General features: G+C 39.3%; 1 protein-coding gene across 13 annotated transcripts in view; it reads right to left on the bottom strand.

The window, feature by feature from the left end:
• Positions 1–23756, bottom strand: part of DOCK10 (dedicator of cytokinesis 10) — a 302832-nt gene that overhangs the window by 83459 nt on the left and 195617 nt on the right. For all 13 annotated transcript variants that reach the window (XM_025278357.3, XM_025278360.3, XM_045164608.1 and 10 more), the window contains exons 12-18: positions 17250–17471; positions 16941–17063; positions 14705–14787; positions 7414–7536; positions 3932–4011; positions 1568–1755; positions 1012–1077 (exon numbers count right to left, since the gene is read on the bottom strand). In XM_025278357.3, the coding sequence (XP_025134142.3) occupies positions 1012–1077; positions 1568–1755; positions 3932–4011; positions 7414–7536; positions 14705–14787; positions 16941–17063; positions 17250–17471 (885 nt within the window). The remainder of the gene's footprint in view (positions 1–1011; positions 1078–1567; positions 1756–3931; positions 4012–7413; positions 7537–14704; positions 14788–16940; positions 17064–17249; positions 17472–23756) is intronic.

Genomic DNA, 23756 nt, shown 5'->3' on the forward strand with positions numbered 1-23756 from the left:
TTCGCCTGACAATTTCATTTCATTTTAGTTTTTCTCTCCTGCTGCTAATGCTATTGTGGAACTTGGAACCTGAGGAGGCTGAGAGTACCTTAGGACAATTTTAAAGAACTCTTTCTCTCTACTCTGCATGATTCCTTCAATCACTCAAACTGATTACTGTTCTTTTGAATAATGCTACCACCCTTCTGAGTTTGGAGAATACAACTGGTCCCTGACAGAGTGCTTTAAGAGATGATCTCAGATAATTGTGGGGGTTAGCTAGAAATTAGTTTTGTCCTTTACTATCTCTTTTCTCTGATTCATTGAAACTGGGAAGATCTGGCTGCAAGCCCATTAAAAAGAATTTTCCACTCTATTTTTATAGGTTACTTTATGTTGTTTGAAGTTCCTAAAATAAAAACAGCATACATCAGATATGAACTCTGAAAAAAAGCCATCTAGTTGCAGTTTTATAGGTTCAAACAGCCCAGTTCATACAAACCTCATGGTTTTATTGATCTTATTAAATCATGTGATCAACAGCAGGGACCAGCTTCCCAGGGCCATTTCCCAGGTCCTCAGGCAGATGGCCACATGCACCTTCCATAAAAGTGAGCATCCCACGGGGCACCTGCATTAGCCATCAGGCCAGTAGGAGCAGCCCTTCTACACAGACCACGTGAAGGCCAGCTGGGATGTAGCATTTGAAATCAAGTACGGTGAATTCATGAGATGTAGGCTAATCTCTGAAAAGGGCAAAGACTTCCAGCGGGGAATCTTTGCATTGATTTCACACTAGAATGCCTTCCTTTTTTCCAAATCATGAAAAGCTAAGCGGAGCCATGAGACTGGCATTTCTAATAGATCTAGTTAATGGTGGCTATTCAATCAGGTACATGTTAGGAAACTTAAAATAAACGTACTAAGTGCTCCGCTTTCAAGCACACTAAAATAAAAGTCTCTTGGTGGTGGAGGGAACCAGGGCTCCTGCCTCCCCGCTTTATGCTGTGTTCCCTCTGGGGCTTGGCTCACCTTCAAGGGCCTGGCATCTTCCTCATCAGAATTTTTGAATTCAATGCACACAGTTATATTTCGTGCCTGAAATTACAGCAGAGGAAATGGACATTGTAATTTCCTGTTAGATAACATCACAAAACAATCCAAGTGCCTAAAATAAGTAGCTTCTAATTAAATCTGAAAAATGTAGACTAGCCAACATTTTCTTGTGATATTATTCACAGCGCTCAGAAATAGCAGAAGGATTGGGAGAGATTATTTAAAAGGGAATCAAAGGCTCACATTGAAAGTACAGGTATGCTATTTTCAGAGTCTCTCTTAATAAACTAAAAATAGAACAAAATTATTTAGGGCTGATTTCAGAAAGGATTATTCATATATTACAAAATGTGTATCCTTAAAACTTTTAAGGTAAAACTCATCACTGCCTCTCATTAAACATTTTATTCAAATAGTTTTCTATCCCAAAGTGTTGGTCCATAGTGATTTGTATTTGAACTTCCAAGAAGCCATCTTAATATGGTCTAAATAGGGTAGCGAGAGAGGATGATATTTCAGAAACATATCATACCTTGTTGAAACATTTCTGGCTATCATACTTGAGGTGCTTGGGGTAAATGTAAATCTGATTTTTGTATACTCTATAAGGACGGCAATACTTTGTTGAGTCATAAATAAATTCTTCCACTTCCACTGTGGGTTCTGGTTTTGCCGTCACATTGAAAGGCTTGACAGGAATAAAGGACGATGTTACACAGTCTTTAAAAATCAGAAATAAAAGTTTGTCATTGAATATGATCAAAAGTAAACAAGACTTAATCTATTTAAAAGTGAATCTATTCAAAATAGAAATTCCATACTTGTATACCAATTTATGTTAAATTATGCTGGCATGAAAAATTTATAGGAGGCAAGCATGATAGATAATTAGTGATATATTTAACATCAAAACTAATGTCTCAAAAAACTGGCAAATCTTTTGGATTTATAACTATTTTCTTTTTGTAGTAAGCTTCATATAAAAAGTAAATTTTAGCTAGAGATCCTCAGAGCATAGTAACCAGGCCGGGTTCGACCCCCTGGTTGGGAATATCCCCTGGAGAAGGGAATGGCAACCCACTCCAGTATTTTTGCCTGAAAAATCCCATAAACAGAGGAGCCTGGTGGGCTACAGTCCATGGGCTCACAAAGAGTCAGACATGACTGAGCGACTAACATATGTAAGATAAAGAGTAGTTCACTGACCTTATCCATAACAGTATAAAAATTGATCTGTGATGGAACAAAACTCTGTCCAATGGATTTATTATTGATAGCACCAATCAGCTTAATAGTTATTTTCCCTATGGAATGATTTCACAACATCAGTCATAATCACCCTCTGCATTATTAGTTACAATTTTATTTTTTCTTCAGTTTTTACCATCTTTTAAACTCTAACTTTGTAAAAAATAGCCTAAAAGGGGGAAAAGACCATGAAGAATATATCAATCAAAACTGGTCACTATACAGTTTGGAGGCTTCAGCCTGCGGTACTGAAAGACAGCAAGGTTTTATACCTTCCTTTACTCCATCTGGAATTTTCCTGCATCCAAACAAGCAAAATGGTTAGCTAAATATGCTTGGGAATCAGATTACAAGATTTTTTTCCCAAAAAAATCATGTATAATTTTTTTATTGTATGTTTAGATTTCTCTGATGTTCTCTGGCTCTTTCAGAGAGAATATTTTAGCTTTCTCTTTTGCTATTTTTCTTTTCCCTAGGTAATAATATCTACGTCCCACACATCAGGTAGAGGAAATGGCTTAGTTTATCTTCTGGTTTTTCACCCCAATCAATATAAAAGTGATTTGGAGCCATGGGTTAAGTGAGAATGCTTTTTTTTTTTTTTTTTTATTACAGTGACTTGTGGAAAAATCATAAGAATGAAAAACTTAATAATGCTCATGGTAATTCAAATATCCTGTGATAATGATCCTTTTCCTGTCTGTAGCTCTTTTTAGAATGCCTTTACTCATTATTTGCACCACTGAGAAAGTCACTAAAAAGCATAAGAAGAAGGAAAAAAACAATCTCACCACTTATAAATCAAATCTGAAGATCTTATTCACAAATTAATAAAATTGCTTCTGAAATTTAAATTTTCACTAACATAAATGACTCATATTCTGAGAAAGATACATGCTCTCCAAGGGTCTAGAAACATTCCAGCTATAACTTCTGCATGGCCACCTGGGTAGCTACATACAGTGTTTGGAGTAGCCCTTCGGCAGCACGGTGTGGCATTGCCCGATATGGGTTAGGTTTATCAATACCTCTGAAACTGACTTTTGTCATTCGCAACCCTTCAGTGTTTGAGGATTAAGTGATATAGTGCAATATCCTGCTAGGTGTATGGTGTATACCAGATAAATATTAGGTTACCCTGAATATAGTTCCTATCTTATAATACATATGCTGCTGCTAAGTCGCTTCAGTCGTGTCAGACTCTGTGCGACCCCATAGACGGCAGCCCACCAGGCTTCCCCGTGCCTGGGATTCTCCAGGCAAGAACACTGGGGTGGGTTGCCATTTCCTTCTCCAATGCATGAAAGTGAAAAGTGAAAGTGAAGTCGCTCAGTTGTGTCCTACTCTTCATGACCCCATGAACTGCAGCCTCCCAGGCTCCTTCACCCATGGGATTCTCCAGGCAAGAGTACTGGAGTGGGGTTGCCACTGTCTTCTCCCTATAATATGTATAAGTCTGTTCTAATAGAGAAAGAAGTCCCAAATTTTTACACGATAATGAATTAGTTATCCCAAACCTTAAGAAAAAAAATTCCAAACAAATCTTTGTAACAAGCTATCTATCCAACGAACCAACCAACCAATCAACCAACCAAAAAGCCACTCAATACTCAAACTGTACAAAGAAACCATGACATCATCATCATACTTGGATGCTCCAAAGGAATGTTGTCGACAGCAATATCCAGGCTTCCGGGAATGGTCTGTGTTTTGCTTATTCTGTCAGCTCTGTGAAAGTATGCGAGCATAGACACACACACACACACACAAACACACAATGAGTTAATTCCAGTTGTCAAGGAAAAAAAAAAACAAAACAGTCAACTGTAATTCTGAACTTTGATAAGAATAAACAGTGGAACCCTAAATAATCTGTGAATAATTTCATTTAGCTGGTTGAAAACTAAAATGTATGTGATTTTGCAAATAAAAATTAAAAATCAGGGAGGGATCAAGTTATAGATATTCTGAAGGGTATTTTAAACTTGTTTGTACCACTTCAGATAACCATTTATATAGCCAAATAAGTACAATGTAAATTCTTAGTTTTGGTAAATGGTATATAGCTCTGTTAACAAAAGATACTAGCATTTGAATTGGTTTAAATGATTCACTTTCATGGGGAATTTTAAGAATTTTTGAGAGCAAGGCTGCTTTTTGCAACAACGGCTTTTTCCCTCTTCACCAACAATCCAGGAGGAAAAGGGACCTTTCCTTGATCTTGGTTCTTCTTCTTCCACCTGTGCAAGTGTATGTAGATTCTTCTTCACCATCTAACCCTGTTCCCACATTCATTCTAATTTATGAGTCCTTGAATTTCTTTCCCTTCCTCTTTCCTAAAACCTTCTCCCCTATTTTCCTTTATAGTAAGGTCGAAGTTGTTGATCACAGTTTCAAATGTTACCCCTCTCAGGAAATCTACTTTGAGAGGCAGAATAATTATAGCGGTGGGTCAAGTCAGCTCTTTCCAGCTTGTGAGACTGGATGGTTGAATTTTCAGTTATTTTGCCTGCCAACTGTAAAACACAGCCATTATTAAAAATAAAATTATATAAACTTACCATTAAACACATTACATGAAACACCAAGGTAATAAGTACTAAAATTTCATCACTTAGTAATTGTTTTACTACATGGTGAGATGATTCATGATCTTGAGGTTATTTACATCTAACTGTGTGTGGAAAATTCTGAAAGAGATGGGAATACCAGACCACCTGATCTGCCTTTTGAGAAATCTATATGCAGGTCAGGAAGCAACAGTTAGAACTGGACATGGAACAACAGACTGGTTCCAAATAGGAAAAGGAGTACGTCAAGGCTGTATATTGTCACCCTGTTTATTTAACTTATATGCAGAGTACATCATGAGAAACGCTGGACTGGAAGAAACACAAGCTGGAATCAAGATTGCCAGGAGAAATATCAATAACCTCAGATATGCAGATGATACCACCTTATGGCAGAAAGTGAAGAGGAACTAAAAAGCCTCTTGATGAAAGTGAAAGAGGAGAGTGAAAAAGCTGGCTTAAAGCTCAACATTCAGAAAACGAAGATCGTGGCATCCAGTCCCATCACTTCATGGGAAATAGATGGGGAAACAGTGTCAGACTTTATTTTTTGGGGCTCCAAAATCACTGCAGATGGTGACTGTAGCCATGAAATTAAAAGACGCTTACTCCTTGGAAGGAAAGTTATGACCAACCTAGATAGCATATTCAAAAGCAGAGACATTACTTTGCCAACAAAGGTCCATCTAGTCAAGGCTATGGTTTTTCCTGTGGTCATGTATGGATGTGAGAGTTGGACTGTGAAGAAGGCTGAGCGCTGAAGAATTGATGCTTTTGAACTGTGGTGTTGGAGAAGACTCTTGAGAGTCCCTTGGACTGCAAGGAGATCCAACCAGTCCATTCTGAAGGAGATCAGCCCTGGGATTTCTTTGGAAGGAATGATGCTAAAGCTGAAACTCCAGTACTTTGGCCACCTCATGCGAAAAGTTGACTCCTTGGAAAAGACTCTGATGCTGGGAGGGATTGGGGGCAGGAGGAGAAGGGGACGACAGAGGATGAGATGGCTGGATGCCATCAGTGACTCAATGGACGTGAGTCTGGGTGAACTCTGGGAGTTGGTGATGGACAGGGAGGCCTGGTGTGCTGCGATTCATGGGGTTGCAAAGAGTCGGACATGACTGAGCGACTGAACTGAACTGAATTGAACTGTGTGGTGGAAATGTCATATAATGGTGTGCACATTTCTTCCCAACTCCATGTTTGCTGAAGCCCCATTGGTAGCTTGAAATCAGCAATGGTGGGAGAATTTACACTACAGAATTTTGCTATCAGTACAATTCAGTTTTTCCCTGCCAGAGGGTCAGGGGTAGACATTTATCAGCACACTACTAAGAATAAGTGTCATAAGGTGTGAGGCATCTGTGAAATAATTTAATCTCACAGTATGGCACTGGGGATTCTAGATGACCTCTAAATGCTATAATGATTACTTTCTTTGCTAAACACCAATAACATGGGTTTAATGACAATATGGTCTTCCATTTTGCCCATTCCTTTCTGCTGTGTTACAACTTTTCATGTTTTAATATATTTGGAAAAAAGTAAAGAGGAAAAGTATACTTATTTTCTACTTAATGGCTATAGGAATTTTGATCATGAAGCTTGAAAAGGGGAGGGTCTCCCCATGTAAGGAGTGGTCCTGTGGAATCACATAAAAAGTAATGGCTCAATTCTATCTTTATTTTGCTTTCAAAGGTTTATATTTTTTCCAGAACAAAAAAAGACATTGGGCAAACTTCCCTTCTAGTTAAATAGAACTATATCATCTATCGAAGATATAGAAAATATTAATCATGTTTCATAGTAGTATATTATTTTAGTTCTGGATAAACAAATTAATTGATAAGAAATTGTTGATTATGAGATGGGAGAGGCAGACAGCTAATATTTGGTGAAGAGGCAGAGGGTACAAGCATCCTGAGTGTGTCAGAGGACTGACAGTTTTAGTTAAGTCATGTATCATGAAACAGCTTAACATCATCACATCATCACATTTCTGTCTGTCCCTTGGTATGCTTACTCTGAGAACCCTGCCACCATGCCACGAGGAAGCCGTAGCATCTGATGGAGAGGCTCCCATGGAAAAGAACCAAGGTCTCCACCCCACAGTTCCAGCCAAGCTCCCAGCCAACAGTCAGCACCAACTTGCCAGTCATCAAATGCACTATCTCAAAAATGGGTCCTTTAGCTCTATTTGGTCTCTTCCAGTTGATGCCATATATAGAAGAGACAAAGTCTCCTCACCTAGCCATGCTCAAATTATGGACTCAAGAGTAAAAGTGATGCTGTTTTAAGCTACTAAATTTGGGGGTGATTTGTTACATAGCTATCAATCACTGATACAGTTTAATGTTTCACTCTCCTTCTATATTATTCTGGCAAATTGACTCTTAGGGTGTCAGCTGGGCATATGTGAGGTCATCTGCAAAGCATCTGTTTTCTGAAGGAGCTTGGTATTTGAAGAATCTGGTAATCAATTATTGTTTTTGCAGAAATAATAAATGAACAGTAGCAATGTAACTGATTCATGTTGATTTCAATAGTATCCCCCAAGTCCTACCTTCTATAATCTGACACTAGTTTAAGGAGGTCCTCAGTTGAAATCTTGTTACTTTCTTGTCTATACAGTGGTGAAAATCTTGAGTCTCTGTCCACATTTCCCTGGTTGTCCTTAAATACTGATCTGAAAGAAAACAACATTTATTCAGTTTGATATCTGGCATGGGAGGGAGGTAAGAATTCTACTACTGAACCACAATGCTCCCCTTTTGGTATTTGGATATTATTTACCAAGATGTATTTTTAAGTTGACTAAAGTGATTCAACTTCTCACTTAAAATGGAAGAAACTCCAAGGAACTTATATAGTAAAGAGACAAGAAAACTTCTTTGACAAAAATTTCATTTGTATACTCTATTTGTTATCTTTAATTTCTTATTTTCAACCTAGTATCTAAAGTGACAGCAGCCCATATCAATTACAAGTACATTTATTTATGATTTAGTAATGTATCAAATTACATTGAAATGGCAACCCACTCCAGTACTCTTGCCTGGAGAACCCCATGGAGGGAGGAGCCTGGTAGGCTATAGTCCATGGGGTCGCAGAGAGTCGGACGCGACTGAGTGACTTCACTTTCACCTTCACTTAATGTATCAAAGCCATAGAGTATTAGGAATGTGGAGAGGAATAGGAACACAGGTTATTACTTTTTCATTATTTCCTGGGCAAATTAGGGTCACGTTGGGTTGGGTGGTGCCATTAGAATTTACGAGTAAAGGAAATGGGATAAGGTGGTGTATATGCGTATAGAGAGGCAGACTCTTTAACATTTTCATGGAGATAAAGGTGCCCATGTCCTAAAGTTTAGGACAGAGACAAAAATAAAATTGAAAACACCTGAGTAAGCATTTTGTACTAAACAAAGAGAGTACCATGAACCTGGACAGTTTATTTCCTTCCTTGATCCATTTCAATGGGATTATATAGATTTAGTTAAAATACATAAAGGTTTTTCATCCCAATAATATAGTAATGTGAGGCAACATTTCTTGAAAAGCAAGTATACATAGCATGCTTAGTGCCATTTTTCTTCCCTATAATTGATCATACTCTGTGCCCATCGAAGAAAAATTAAACCTATGTGTAATTGATTTGTCTTTAGTGTTAGAGAAATGCTGAATTTTTATTTCTCCTAACTTAAGAACCTTCACGAGACTCTTACTACTCTTTAAATGAGCTAAAGATTTCAATACATAGGCTGAGAAGGTCATTTAAATGGTTATCTGATCATAGAGATTGAGTTTAGTGTCAGATAATTTAGAAAATGGGCAAAGAAAGCATCAGAATGATGTTTTTAGAATACTTTAGCCTTTCTCCTTAGTTTTTCCTTTGTGTGTGTGAAGTAGCAACTGAGAGAGAAAAAAGAAAAGTCCTCTATGAAATAACACTGCAGGACCTATGAATATGAATCAGCTATGTGCTGTGTTTAGTCATGTCCGACTCTTTGCGGCCCCATGGACTGTAGCCCACCAGGCTCCTCTGCCCATGGGATTCTCTAGGCAAGACTGCTGGAGTGGGTTGCTATTTCCTTCTCCAGAGGATCTTCCTGACTCATGGACTGAACCCCTGTCTCTTGCATATTCTACAATAGCAGGTGGATTCTTTACTACGAGGGCTGGGTCAGGAATTTCTCAGAATGATATTTTTAGGATCCTTGAACGTTTCTCCTCAGTTTTTTTCTGTGAAGTAGTAACTGAGAGAAAAAAAAGGTCCTCTCTCAAATAACACTGTGGGAGACAAATGAAAATATTTAACTTGAAGATTATTTTCATTTATATATTATCCAGGACTTTTGTCTGAACGTGTGTCATTTTTTTCAACATCAGTTCAGCTCAGTTCAGTCGCTTAGTCGTGTCCGACTCTTTGTGACCCCGTGAATCGCAGCACGCCAGGCCTCCCTATCCATCACCAACTCCTGGAGTTCATAGGAGGAAGTTAAATTGAGTATTTTTTTTTAAGGTTAACCAGTCACTTGAAATCTATTGGTTGAGCTGTATCACTGATTTTGCTCTTATCCATAGCTCTGCTGTGGAGCTAGCTCAATTACATTGGAAACATTGTGAAGAACAGAGCGTCACAGAGGAGCACAGATCACAGCACCACACACTCTGTCCCTGCTTGATAAACATGCTAACTGGCAGGAGAGCAGAGAACTCATTCATTTACACAGATGGTTTCAGGGTGGCTGAGACATCGTGTCCTGTTCCAACTGCCAGAGTTGAGCAATGATTGGTGTGCAATGATCTCAAAGCCTTGATGTGTGGGGTGTAACTGAAAAAAAATGCTGTGTTTAGCCTAAAGGAAAAGAAGTTTAGGTATCCATGAGAGCTTCATTCATAAGCATGAATAGCTGTGATATATAGAAAGAATGAGGAAATGATGTTTTTGAACTGTGGTGCTGGAGAAGACTCTTGAGAGTTCCTTGGACAGCAGGGAGGTCAAACTAGTCAATCCTAAAGGAAATCAATCCTGAATATTCATTGGAAGGACTGATGCTGAAGCTGAAGCTCTAATACTTTGGCCGCCTGATGTGAAAAGTCGATTCATTGGAAAAAACCCTGATGTTGGGAAAGGTTGAGGGCAGGAGGAGAAGGGGGCGACAGAAGATGAGATGGTTGGATGGCATACTGACTCAATGGACATGAGTTTGAGCAAACTCCGGGAGGGAGTGAAGGACAGGGAAGCCTGGCGTGCTGCAGTTCATGGGATTAGTGACTGAACAACAACAACTCAGAACTGAAGCACATTTTTTGTGGCTTTGGAAGAAAAAACATACAAGTGACTATCAAGCAGCTTAAAAATGTGTATATATTATATACGTATATATGTGTGCATGAGTGCATGCTAAGTAGCTTCAGCTGTATCAAACTCTTTATGACCATATGGACTATAGCTTGCCAGGCTCCCTTGTCCATGGACTTTTCCAGGCAAGAATACTGGAGTGGGTTGCCATTCCCTTCTCCAGGGGATCTTTCCAATTCAGGGATTGAACCTGTGTCTCTTATGTCTCCTACATTGGCAGGCAGGTTCCCACTAGTGCTACCTGGGAAGCCCCATGTATACATATGTACATATACATATATATATATATATCTGAAGAATTACCTAATCATTAGAGCTATAAAAAGACAGAACCACTCTGGGACATACTTGAATTTTTGACATTAGAAGGATCTGGACAGAGGTTGGACAACCACTTGTTGAGGGTGTTGCTTCACTGTCTTTTATAAATGTATAGATGAAAGAATGAAATTTTTGTTTTAGTCTTGTTTAATTCTAAAGAAAATCCAGCATTTTTACTCTGGTCCATCTGAAATGCTGCATAGGACACAGAAAAGAAATCAAAAACACTCTTGTCCTGCAGAGGAGGAGAAATATTGTATGACATCCCTTACTTGTGGAATCTAAAAAGAAATGATACAAATGAACTTACAAAACAGGAAGACTCGCAGACTTAGAAAACAAACTTATGGTTGCTGGAGGTAAGGGAAAGTTGGGGACTTTGGGAAGGTCACGTATACACTGCTGTATTTAAAATGAATAACCAACAAGGATCTGTTGTATGGCACAGGGAACTCTACCCAATGTTATGTGCCAGCCTGGATAGGAAGGGGGTTTGGGGGAAATGGATACATGTATATGTATGGTTGAGTCCCTTTGCCATTCACCTGAGACTAACATAATATTGTCAATCAGCTATGGCCTAATACAAAATCGAAAGTTTAAAGTTTAGGAAGAAAAAACAGATTCTTGTCCTGGATTTAGGCCCATATAACTCTGAGCCTTACATGGGTGGAAAGAGTTTGGTTTAACAGCAAGGCACATTTGTAAAGGTTGACTTTCTCCTGAATCAATGAGTGTACAACACCGTATGTGGCCATCTGAATGTGTTCTCTTTACCTACTCTCAATATAATCTTTTTTACTATAAAATGGCACTGCAGCTGATGCCAAAAATAAGAACATGCACCAAATTAGCCCTAGATAAAATGTTCACAGTGATGAATATGTGTGTCTCGCAGCTGGTGGGATGATTGCATCCGGGCAGAAATATTATGACTTTATAAGGTTACTGTCAACTTTAGGCTTCTTAGCGGTAGTTGATTTTAAGGGCCAAAGGATTTTAGAGTACACTCAGAGCTGTATCATGAGACAAGCTACAATCAAGAAAATCTAATGGAAAGGAAAAGGAGTCAGAGAACCTGCAGTATCAATAGGGTATTTAAATAAGACAGCAGGCTAGCTCATGTCAAAATGACATGAGTAGCAAGGAGCCCTCCCCTGACTTGATCAACAATTTATTTAAAGCAGTTTCTACACTGTGAAGGGAAAATTAAAATCTTCTTTGGTTGTATCTTGTACTTGTTTTTGTAGTTAGATTAAGTGTTCTGTAGCCCGTCAGGTTCCTCTGTCTACGGAATTCTCCAGGCAAGAATACTGGGGTGGGTTGCCATTTCCTTATCCAGGGGATCTTCCCAACCCAGGGATCGAACCTGGGTCTCCTGCATTGGCAGGCAGATTCTTTATCATCTGAGCCACCAGGGAAGCCCCTAAATAACACTTTCCCAGGTGGTCTAACAGGAAATCTTGAGAAATACTCTTCTAACCATTTTTCTCAGTTGCTAGAGAGATTTCTGTAAATGTAAATCTATATTTATATACACACATTGGTGGTGTATTTGGTGGTATTTCCTAACCTATGACCAAACCACTGATCAGGCATTCATGTGGCATGAACTTGTGGTTTTGTTGGCTTTCCTGTCCTAGATATAAATACTTCAATAGTTGGTAATATCACCAACCTCCCTAGAAACTTCATCTATTTTTCCTTCAGCACATCTGACCAGACAGCTTCAAAGTAGGATTCTTACTGCTTTTCTTAACTGCTCAGTTTCTTTCGATAATGGGCGATTCTTTCACTTCTTTCTCCCACATTATTATTCACTGTCCCAAATTGACCTGAAAAGACTTGCTGGGGGTGGATATGATCTTTATACAGACTTTTATTTTTAAAATTTTTTATTTTAGAATTTTCTTGTCTCTTATTATAATTATGAATGGACATCTCACATGTTTAGGGTCCTTCTGCAGCTCTTTTTCTGGAATTATCTGCTTGTGGATTTTGTCTGTTTTATTTTATTTATTTTTGGCCATGCCAAGCAGCATGTGGGATTTTAGCTCCCTAACCAGGAACTGAACCTGGTCCCCCTGCAGTGGAAGTGCAGAGTCCTAACTGCTGTATTGCCAGGGAAGTCCCAGGACTTTTAATAATCATATTAGATTAGTGACTTCTAATAATGGCTATCTTTTATTGATTACATAGTTGTACTTGCTGATCCCTTAAATAGTAAATTAGGTATTGACACCTCTATTTTGTATATTCAAAAAAACCTAGGTAAACAGAGACTATAAATTCTTGTCTAAATTCACTTGGCTGGCAAACAGAGTTGAGACTTAGAATCCAGCTCTAGCTCTAAAGTATCTATTTATAACAATGCTCAGGATAATTCTAATATTTAAAAAGAACATGTGTTCACTACTATAATTTTGCTACACTGGAATATTTCACCTTGCAAAAGGCCAGCCTGCCTTTGCCCTTCGACTTGCCCAAACTGAGTTTCCTGTGGGAAATGACAATACTTATTAACATGAAAAAGTTTGGCTTCTAAATTATAACTAGTCATCCTTTTTCTTTTTTTCTGTTTTTAAAATTAATTTTTATTGGATTATAGTTGCTTTACAATGTTATGTTAGTTTCTACTGTACAGCAAAGTGAATCAGCTATACGTACACATATATTCCGTCTTTTTTTGGATGTCCTGCCCATTTAGTTCACCTCAGAGCACTGAGTAGAGTTCCCTGTGCTATACAGTAGGTTCACATTAGTGATCTACTTTATACATAGTATCAATAATGTATATATATCAATCCCAATCTCCCAATTCATCCCGACCTCCCTTTCCCCTCTTGGTGTATATACTTTTGTTCTCTGCATCTTAGTTATCCTTTTTCTTGAAGCTTATGAAGAATAAAAAGAATTAAGTTCATTATAAAGGGTTCAGCATTCCTAAATAGCATCTTTTTTCATACAGAATAGAAAGAGATATTGAAGGAGATAAAATGATATTTATGATGCGCTCTATGACAGATGCCTTTGTGCTTATGATTGCACTCTACTGTTCACAAGGCAGGTGTTGTCGGCTTCATTCTGTAGATGGAGACCCTGAGACTCGGAATGGAAACTGACTCAAAGTTATAGTCTATAAATGGCTCCTGATCTGGACCACATTTGTCTTTTTCTCCTTAGAGGGTTGCCTTAGGGCAAACTGATTCCTACAGACTACATGAGTTTACCTTGATTACTGCTGCCCCAGATTTCCACATATCTCCTCCCTGTACCTAAGGACTATCTTCAACTTTCAATACCAGTATCAAAGTTATGAAAGACATTGGTGAGTGTACTCTGGTTCTTCACCTCACTGGATACTGTAAGACCTGAAAATGGTATAACTAACCAGTTCCCCCTTCCTCCTGTATTTTAAAGTTCTTTGCATTGGGGTGTAATCAATATTCAAATGGATACCTAATAGGTGTTCTTTTTTGGTAGTACTAATTAATCCTTATTAGTTCATTCAGTTTGTACACTGTTGACCTTTTGCCATGTCTATGCCAGGCTCTTCTTCCTTTAAGAAATGAAGTACTGATAAAGACACAAGAAGACAGAGAGAGACAATAGTAATTGATGTTTAAATAAATCTGAAAGGCAATTTTTGATCTTTATGCAGAGGTTATATACCCAGGTGGCTGACTCCACCATTATTGTCCACATAACTCAGCATTTTGCTCAGAGAGTCAACTGGTACTGATAAATGTGGCTATACTAATAAGTACCAAAATCAGAGAGTTTCAGGGATCGATCTGATGGCTTCATTTGACCATCCATATATAGATCTGTGTTTTCTGCACAGATGAAAATATGTAGCTGCATAAGAAATCATGGTGCTTCCATTTGAATTTTATATAATACAGACGTTATGACCATTGGACACCTGGTCATGCATACTATGCACCCGTGTCATGGTCCCAGTCTATTATGAGCTGGCTTGCTAAATTGTAAAACACATGTTTCTAGGGAACTCCAGGTATTTATTTATAAAGATGAACACATTGGCATTCTTCTAGGTGTTGGCATGTTAAAAATAACAGGTAACACAGACATGTTCAAAACTGAAGCTTTCAACGTAGATTATAAATGCATTTCTACTCTGTTGATTGCAATTGTCAACCTACCTCACCGCCCAAGCAAACGGCATGCGATATTTCCCCAACTTGCTGCAGAACTGCCTGTTGGATTTTAGAATCTTTTGTGCATGCTAAGGAAAAAAATAAATACAGACATTGTTTAGAACATCACTATAGAAACAGTCCATGTAAAATGGGAATAAATACTTTTCTGTGTTGTCTTATATTGAAAATCAGTGAAATCCTGCTTTACTGGCCCAGAGTTTCTACCCTATAAAGAGCGAAATGATGTCATTTGTGTTCAAATTATTGCATAAGGTTTTTCTTTCTTTAATTATTTTTTAAACATCCTCTCTTTAATCCTTTTTTACTTCTCGGCCATCCCACGTGGCACGTGGGATCTTAGTTCCCTGACCAGGGATGGAACCAGTGCCCCCTGCTTTGGACGTGTAGAATATTAACCATTGGACCACCAGGGAAGTCTCTCTTTCTTCTTAGTTTAGAAATTTTAAATGCAGAAAACACTCATCCTGGAATACCAACTTCACCCCCCGCCCCTTTTCTTTTTCCTGACTTAAGAGACCTTAAAATATTGAATGGAAAGAGTTATCAAATTTACATTCACAGTTTGTCCTATATTTCTTTTTGTTTGTTATGACAGCAAATCTGCTCTGTCAAGAGTCGCGTGGTAAATATATAGGGGTCTGCGGGCCCTTTGTCTTTGTCTCAGCTTCTTAGCTCTGTCACCACAGCAGGAAAGCAGCCAAAGATAATCTTAAATCAATCAGTGTAACTGTGTTTCAATAAAACTTTATTTACAAAAATAGGTGGCAGGCTGGGTTTTAAAGCACTCTCTCATAAATATGTTAGACACGGTCCTAAACTGTCACACATCCTCAAATTCAATTATTACACATTATTTTCCAATATACATCTTTGGGTGGATAATAAAAACTTTTTGTATTTATTTTCTATTAAAATAATAACATTCAATTATTTAAAAAATGCAGTAATTGAAAAGAGAAAGCAGAAACAATGTCCTGTAGTCCCACCATTTAAGGAACTTACGGCATTTTCTTTCCTCTTTCTTTCTTCATTTAGGTATTATTATAACTTGGTAAACAATTATTTTACTTTCTTGCTTAGTTCTGCATAAGCATTGCTGATGTCTTAGTAAACTGTTTTTCCTTGTTTCCAGTCAGATTAATCCTAACTTTTCATTATTGTTGACATTTTGGTCCTTGGGGGTTAAAATTTTATCCTCGTAAATTTATTTTCACCAATAGATTCTCAGCTACAATTACTGTATCAGAAAACATAAGCTGAGACTATATACTTTAAAAATTTCCAACTGGATACTCATTTCACTAACAAGGGACTATTTCAAGACTCATATTTATCAAACTTGATAATTCATCAAGGCAGTGAGAAAGTCAGTTCCTAGGCAGGTTGATAAGTCCGGTGTCCCCGAGGAGGAGAAAGGGGCCTGGGGCTCTCGAGGAGGAGATTGGGGTCTGGAATCCTCAAGAGGAGAAAAGGACAAATGTCTTTTTTTCCCTCTATGTTCCTTAGTCTTGCTGCTGCTGCTGCTAAGTCGCCTCAGTCGTGCCCGACTCTTAGCGACCCCATGGACTGCAGCCTACCAGGCTCCTCCGTCCATGGGATTTTCCAGGCAAGAGTACTGGAGTAGGGTGCCATTGCCTTCTCCGTCCTTAGTCTTAGTCACATAAAACTTTTTTTTTCTTTAAGATGATTACACAACAAACAACTCAGTTTAAACTCTGTACTAAGGATTATATAACAACAATGTATTCTGCTTGAGGACAGTTTCTCCTCCCTGAAAACCTTCTGACTAATCCTGGTATCTTAAAATGTATATTATGGGAGTGGGTCTGGTAAGATCTTTCTATTGTTAAATTCTAATCCTGTCATCTGAAAATGTAAATTGTGGGAGTGGGTCTGGTAAATTTTTACAACCTGGAGACATTTTTTTGATTTATTGTAATAACCAATTGAAAAAGTATATAATTTCCTTGCTAAGACTAGTGAGGAGGGCACTCTCTGTCCCCCTTCTCATGCCTATGTCAGAGGCTTTCTCTGTCCCTTTTAATACTTTAATAAAACTCTGCTACACAAAAGCTCTTGAGTGATCAAGCCTGGCCCCTGGTCCAGAAGCTAAATCTTTGGAGATCAGGAATCTGACATTGTTCACCTTAACCTATCAGCATGTGATTTTTATTTCTTGAAAGTAACTGAAATCATTTATAAAAAGATCATGCATTACCTTGCTGGAGTCTGGATTTTTAATATAAGGTTCAGCACCACTTGCGATGTTTCCCATCAGTACTTTTTCAATTTTGGCCACTAAAACAATTTCAGAGTGTGGACTGCTTACAGAAAATATAGCCTGTATACAAAGAAAACAAATAATAAGCATTTAGGAAACCACAATGAAGACATGCACAGAAGTCTACTTTTACAGTACAACTTTAGGGGAATTTTTATTTGGAAAACTGCTCATCTTATGTAATCTATTGGTAAGAACAATGCAACAAACATCTTCCTTCCTATGAGAGATAAACAGAAGTGCAACCTGCTTTGGAAATTTTAGCCATTCTTCTGGAAATCCCTTGATGTGAGGTTCTCCTGATTGTCTGGGAGTGACAGTGTCTACGTCTCCATTCTCCACAGCCACAGATGCCCCTAAGAGCATTTGCCTGACAGCAGTGTGGTTTAGATCCACATGGAAATCGGCAGAAATCTTCCTGCTGTCTCTGAGGTCATAAAGTGCCACACTCACAAAAAAAGGCTCAATCTGCGGGAAGAAGAAAGAATTGGTGGTTTTGACATAAAACCATTACACAGACAATAGGCTCTTTAGTACAACATTTAATAACACAATAGATAAAGTACTACTGAGAGAGTCAATTACTAGGCAGGTTGATAAGGAGTCTGGGGAGGAGAGAGAGAGGAGGAGAGAGGGGTCTGGGGCTCTCAAGGAGGAGATAGGGGTCCAGAATTCTCAAGGAGGAAGAAAGGACAAATGTCTTTTTTTCTCTACATTCCTTAGTCTTAGTCACATAAAACGTTTTTTTTTTTTTTCTTCTTTAAGCCAAGAACTGATGATTACACAACAAACTTAGTTTAAACTCTGTGCTGCTGCTAAGTCACTTCAGTCGTGTCCGACTCTGTGCAACCCCATAGATGGCAGCCCACCAGGCTCCCCCGTCCCTGGGATTCTCCAGGCAAGAACACTGGAGTGGGTTGCCATTTCCTTCTCCAATGCATGAAAGTGAAAAGTGAAAGTGAAGTCGCTCAGTCACGTCCGACTCTTAGCATGGACTACAGCCTACCAGGCTCCTCCGTCCATGGGATTTTCCAGGCAAGAGTGCTGGAGTGGGGTGCCATTGCCTTCTCTGAAACTCTGTACTAAGGATTATATGAGAACAATGTATCCTGCTTGACGACAGTTTCTCCTTTCTGAAAGTGAAGTTCAGTTGCTCAGTTGTGTCTTACTCTTTGCAACCCCACGGACTGCAGTGCACCAGGCTTCCCTGTCCATCACCAACTACCAGAGTTTACTCAAACTCATGTCCATTGAGTCAGTGATGCTATCCAACCATCTCATCCTCTGTCGACCCCTTCTCCTCCTGCCTTCAATCTTTCCTAGCATCAGGGTCTTTTCCAGTGAGTCAGTTCTTGCCATCAGGTGGCCACAGTACTGGAGTTTCAGCTTCAGCATCAGTCCTTTCAATGAATATTCAGGACTGCTTGCCTTTAGGATGGACTGGTTGGGTCTCCTTGAAGTCTCTCAAGAGTCTTCTCCAACACCACAGTTCAAAAGCATCAATTCTTCATGTTCAGCTTTCTTTTTTTTTTTTTTTTTTTTTATATTTTGATTTCTTTTTTTTTTTTTTTAATTTTATTTTATTTTTAAACTTTACATAACTGTATTAGATTTGCCAAATATCAAAATGAATCCACCACAGGTATACATGTGTTCCCCATCCTGAACCCTCCTCCCTCCTCCCTCCCCATTCCATCCCTCTGGGTCGTCCCAGTGCACCAGCCCCAAGCATCCAGTATCGTGCATCGAACCTGGACTGGCAACTCATTTCATACATGATATTTTACATGTTTCAATGCCATTCTCCCAAATCTTCCCACCCTCTCCCTCAGCTTTCTTTATAGTCCAACTCTCATATCCATACATGACTACTGGAAAAACCATAGCTTTGACTAGATGGACCTTTGCTGGCAAGGTAATGTCTCTGCTTTTTCATAGCTTTTCTTCCAAGGAGCAAGCATCTTTTAATTTCATGGCTGCTGTCACCATCTGCAGTGATTTTGGAGCCCAAGAAAATAAAGTCTGTCACTGTTTCTCCATCTATTTGCTATGAAGTGATGGACCAGATGCCATGATCTTAGTTTTCTGAATGTTGAGTTTTAAGCCAAAATTTTCACTCTTCTCTTTCACTTTCATCAAGAGGCTCTTTAGTTCTTCTTTGCTTTCTTTCATAAGGGTGGTGTCATCTGCATATATGAGGTTATTGATATTTCTCCCAGCAATCTTGATTCCAGCTTGTGCTTCACCCAGCCCAGCATTTCTCATGATGTACTCTGCATATAAATTAAATAAGCAAGGTGACAATATACAGCCTTGACGTACTCCTTTCCTGATTTGGAACCAGTCCGTTGTTCCATGTCCAGTTCTAACTGTTGCTTCCTGACCTGCATACAGGTTTCTCCAGAGGCAGGTCAGGTGGTCTGGTATTCCCATCTCTTTCAGAATTTTCTACAGTTTGCTGTGATCCACACAATCAAAGGCTTTGGCATAGTCAATAAAGCCGAAATAGATGTTTTTCTGGAACTCTTTTGCTTTTTTGATGATCCAACGGATGTTGGCAATTTGACCTCTGGTTTCTGTGCCTTCTCTAAATCCAACTTGAACATCTGGAAGTTCATAGTTCACATACTGTTGAAGCCTGGCTTGAAGAATTTTGAGCATGACTTTATTAGCATGTGAGATGAGTGCAACTGTGTGGTAGTTTGAGCATTCTTTCTGAAAACCTTCTGACTAATCCTGATATCTTAGAATGTATACATTATGGGAGTGGGTCTGGTAAAATCTTTCTATTTTTAGTTCTAATCCTGTCTTCTTAAAATGTAAATTATGGGAGTGTGTCTAGTAAGATCTTTACAACCTTGAGACATTATTTTGATTTATTGTAATAACTAACTAAAAAAGTTATAATTCCCTCACTTAGACTAGCGAGGGGGACACTCTCTGTCCACCTTCTGATGTCTATGTCAGAGGCTTTCTCTGTCCCTTTTTCATACTTTAATAAATTCTGCTACACAAAAGCTCTTGAGTGATCAAGCCTGGTCCCTGTTCCTGAAATTAAATCTTTGGAGATCACAAATCTGACACCATTCACTGTAAGCTATCATTACTATTTATATAGTATAATATTTCTATTTGTGTTATATGTAATACATAATACTATATATTACATATGTTATATATTCATTAAATATATTTTTCCTTACTTCTTTATTTTGGTTGAGTCATGCATCATATGGGATCTTAGTTTCCTGACCAGGGGTCAAACTTGTGCCCCTGCACTGGCAGTTTATTACATGTAATATGTAAAATGTAATATTTGTATAAAATCATATAATACACACACACACACACACACACATATATATGTGTGTGTGTGTATATAGACTCATGGATTGTTATTTTATTCAGTAAATTTCCATCGCTTACTATCATTATTTAGAGTGATACTCAAGTTGTCCTAGATTTGGCTAGAGGTACACCCTTCATTAGGAGAAGGCAATGGCACCCCACTCCAGTACTCTTGCCTGGAAAATCCCATGGACGGAGGAGCCTGGTGGGCTGCAGTCCATGGGGTCGCTGGGAGTCGGACACGACTGAGCGACTTCACTTTCACTCTTCACTTTCATGCATTGGAGAAGGAAATGGCAACCCACTCCAGTGTTCTTGCCTGGAGAATCCCAGGGACGGGGGAGCCTGGTGGGCTGCCATCTATGGGTTGCACAGAGTCGGACACGACTGAAGTGACTTAGCAGCAGCAGCACACCCTTCATTGTAGCTTCTATGTCTCTATGGCGGGTCTTCATCGTTTTTGGAGTACCTCTTTCTATACCCAACAAGGTTTTTTGGGTTCATCTTTACTCTTTATGCCCCAGCCATTCCTCCAAAGACCCTTGGTTCCTGTGAGTGAGGGTGACACTTTGAAATCAAGATCTGGGTACTTGTTAGGCTCACTGTTTCTGGGACACACACCCACATACATGCTGCTGCTGCTGCTAAGTCGCTTCAGTTGTGTTTGACTCTGTGCGACCCCATAGATGGCAGCCCATGAGGCTCCCCCATCCCTGGGATTCTCCAGGCAAGAACACTGGAGTGGGTTGCCATTTCCTACATACACACAATATTCACAGCTATAATTGTAACTGAGCAGGACCCCATGGGGTCTTCCCAGGACAGGCCTTCCCCCATATCCTTTGCTTTAGCATCTTTCTGAAGTACCTAGATAATATTAATAGTTGTTGTTTAGTTACTCAGTCGTGTCCAACTCTTTGTGACCCCATGGATTGTAGCCTGCCAGGTTTCTCTGTCCATGGGATTTCCTAGGAAGAACATTGGAGTAAGTTGCCATTTCCTTCTTCACAGCCTTCTCTGGTGGCTCAGATGGCAAAGCATGTGCCTAGAATGCAGGAGACCAGGGTTCGATCCCTGGGTTGGGAAGATTCCCCTGGAGAAGGAAATGGCACCCCACTCCAGTACTCTTGCCTGGAAAATCCCATGGATGGGGGAGCCTGGTAGGCTACAGTTCATGGGGTTGCAAAGAGTTGGACATGACTGAGCCACTTCACTTTCTCCAGGGATCTTCCTGACCCAGAGATCAAACTGTTATCTCCTGCATTGGCAGGCGGATTCAGGATTCTTTTATCACTGAGTTACCTGGGAAGACCTAGATAATAGTATTTCATGCAGATTTCCTGAGTTGTTTTGCAGATATGAAACCCACCCTGCCCCCACCCCCCGCGCCCCCCCCCCCCCCCCCCACCAAAAAGCAAGAACTACTTGATGACCATGAGCACATAGCCCCAGGCCTCCTTGAGCCTAAAGATGAATAACGTTAACCCCTGTGAGAGGACCCTGCTACCTTACCATCAGCCAATCAGAGAACTGTTCACAAGCTGATCACATACCCTGAGATGCCCATGTCATCTTCCCTTTAAAAGTGTTTTGCTGAAACTTTTTGGAGAGCTAGAGGCTTTTTAGGGCATGAGCCAACCTGCGTCCTTGCATGGCCTTGCAATAACCTTTCTCTGCTCCAAGCTCCTATATTTCAGTTTGTTTGGTCTCTTTGTGCTTCAGGCACATGAACTTGTGTTAACAATCATTTCTTTATCTATCTATCTGTATGTGAATATTTGCAAAAAACTCATGGGTTCATGCTGTAGCTCCATTTCCAGTCAAGATCCTCAAAGGTTCCTTCTAAGCTTTCCCTTTTTCATATTTGTAAATATTTCTTCCAGTAGCGAAAAACCTGACTCATCATTAATTACTTATTTCTTCAATCAGTTTACTTTTGGTTTCAAAGCAACCCATCTCCCAATCATAGTAGCATCTGTGGCACCTCTGAGTCCCCATGTGGCTTTCTCCCCCGAATCATCTGGGGTTCTTGGGCTCACTCAGCTCCAAGCCTCAGTGCCACTGCCCCCTCGACCTCTTGCTACCATGCTAGGAAGGAAGAGGAAGATGTGACTAAGGGGAAAATGAGAAGGTAAAGGAAGATGGAAAGGGAAGGAAGAGTTTCTTATTTGAGTAAAGAAGTAGAAATTTGGTAAAGAGGCGTTTATAAGGGCTTCCAGTAAGTGGAGTGACATGGGCAAAGTCACAAAGACATGAAAAAACACAGGTTTAGAGTGAGATCAGCGTGGAAACACAACATTAGGATGTGTTTGTAGAAAATACACTGGAGAAACATTAGGAAGGTACAACTAGAAGCCTTGGAAACTCATTGCATGTGTGTGTGTGTGTTGGTTGGTTGGAGAGACGGTTCACAGGGGCGTGAATTAAAGAAAATCCTCAGGTTTGGGACTATAGAAATTAATTGAATGACAATGCCATTCACTAATGTATAGGATGAAGATACAAAGATGAATTCTTCAGTACAGAAAGTCATTTGTAGGACATTCCAGGAGCAGCGGGGTATATGAGTGTTGAGTTCAGTCAAGGAAATTGGGCTGGAGAGTAGAAAACGAAAGATTTGGGTGTGTGGGTTCCTGTTTAAGCATGAAATGAAAAAAAGAGAAAATCCTAGGAAATGGCAAATGGCACCATAGGAAATATGAACATGCATGGGATAGAGGTGGGTAGGAAAACCAGTTTACAAAGAAGACTGGGGAGTGGAGAGGGATTTTTAAAAACAAGTTGATAAAAACATTTAATGCTGCCAGAGTATCACAGACACTGAAGAAGAAAGATTTGATAAAGAAATAATTTTCAACTAGAAAAATGTCAAATGCAACAGAATTTAAATAGAAGAAGGACAGAAATATAGATATGTAATTATATTCACATATATATGTACATATATACACATATGAGTAATTATATGTATACATAAGTAAATACATGCATATGTAATTAACTATAGACTTCTTAAAATGTATATAATTATAAAAAGTTTTTAAAGTTTTGTTTATGCTACTTAATCTTGAACTGATGCCTCTCATCCATCAATATTTTGTGGATCAGTTCAGTTCAGTTCAGTTCAGTTGCTCAGTCGTGTCCGACTCTTTGTGACCCCATGAATCGCAGTACGCCAGGCCTCCCTGTCCATCACCATCTCCCGGAGTTCACTCAAACTCACGTCCATCGAGTCGATGATGCCATCCAGCCATCTCATCCTCTATTGTCCCCTCTTCCTCCTGCCCCCAATCCCTCCCAGCATCAGAGTCTTTTCCAATGAGTCAACTCTTCGCATGAGGTGGCCAAAGCACTGGAGTTTCAGCTTTAGCATCATTCCTTCCAAAGAACACCCAGGCCCGATCT

This window comes from Bubalus bubalis, chromosome 2 (assembly GCF_019923935.1).
Source record: "Bubalus bubalis isolate 160015118507 breed Murrah chromosome 2, NDDB_SH_1, whole genome shotgun sequence".
Classification (NCBI taxonomy): Eukaryota; Metazoa; Chordata; class Mammalia; order Artiodactyla; family Bovidae; genus Bubalus; species Bubalus bubalis.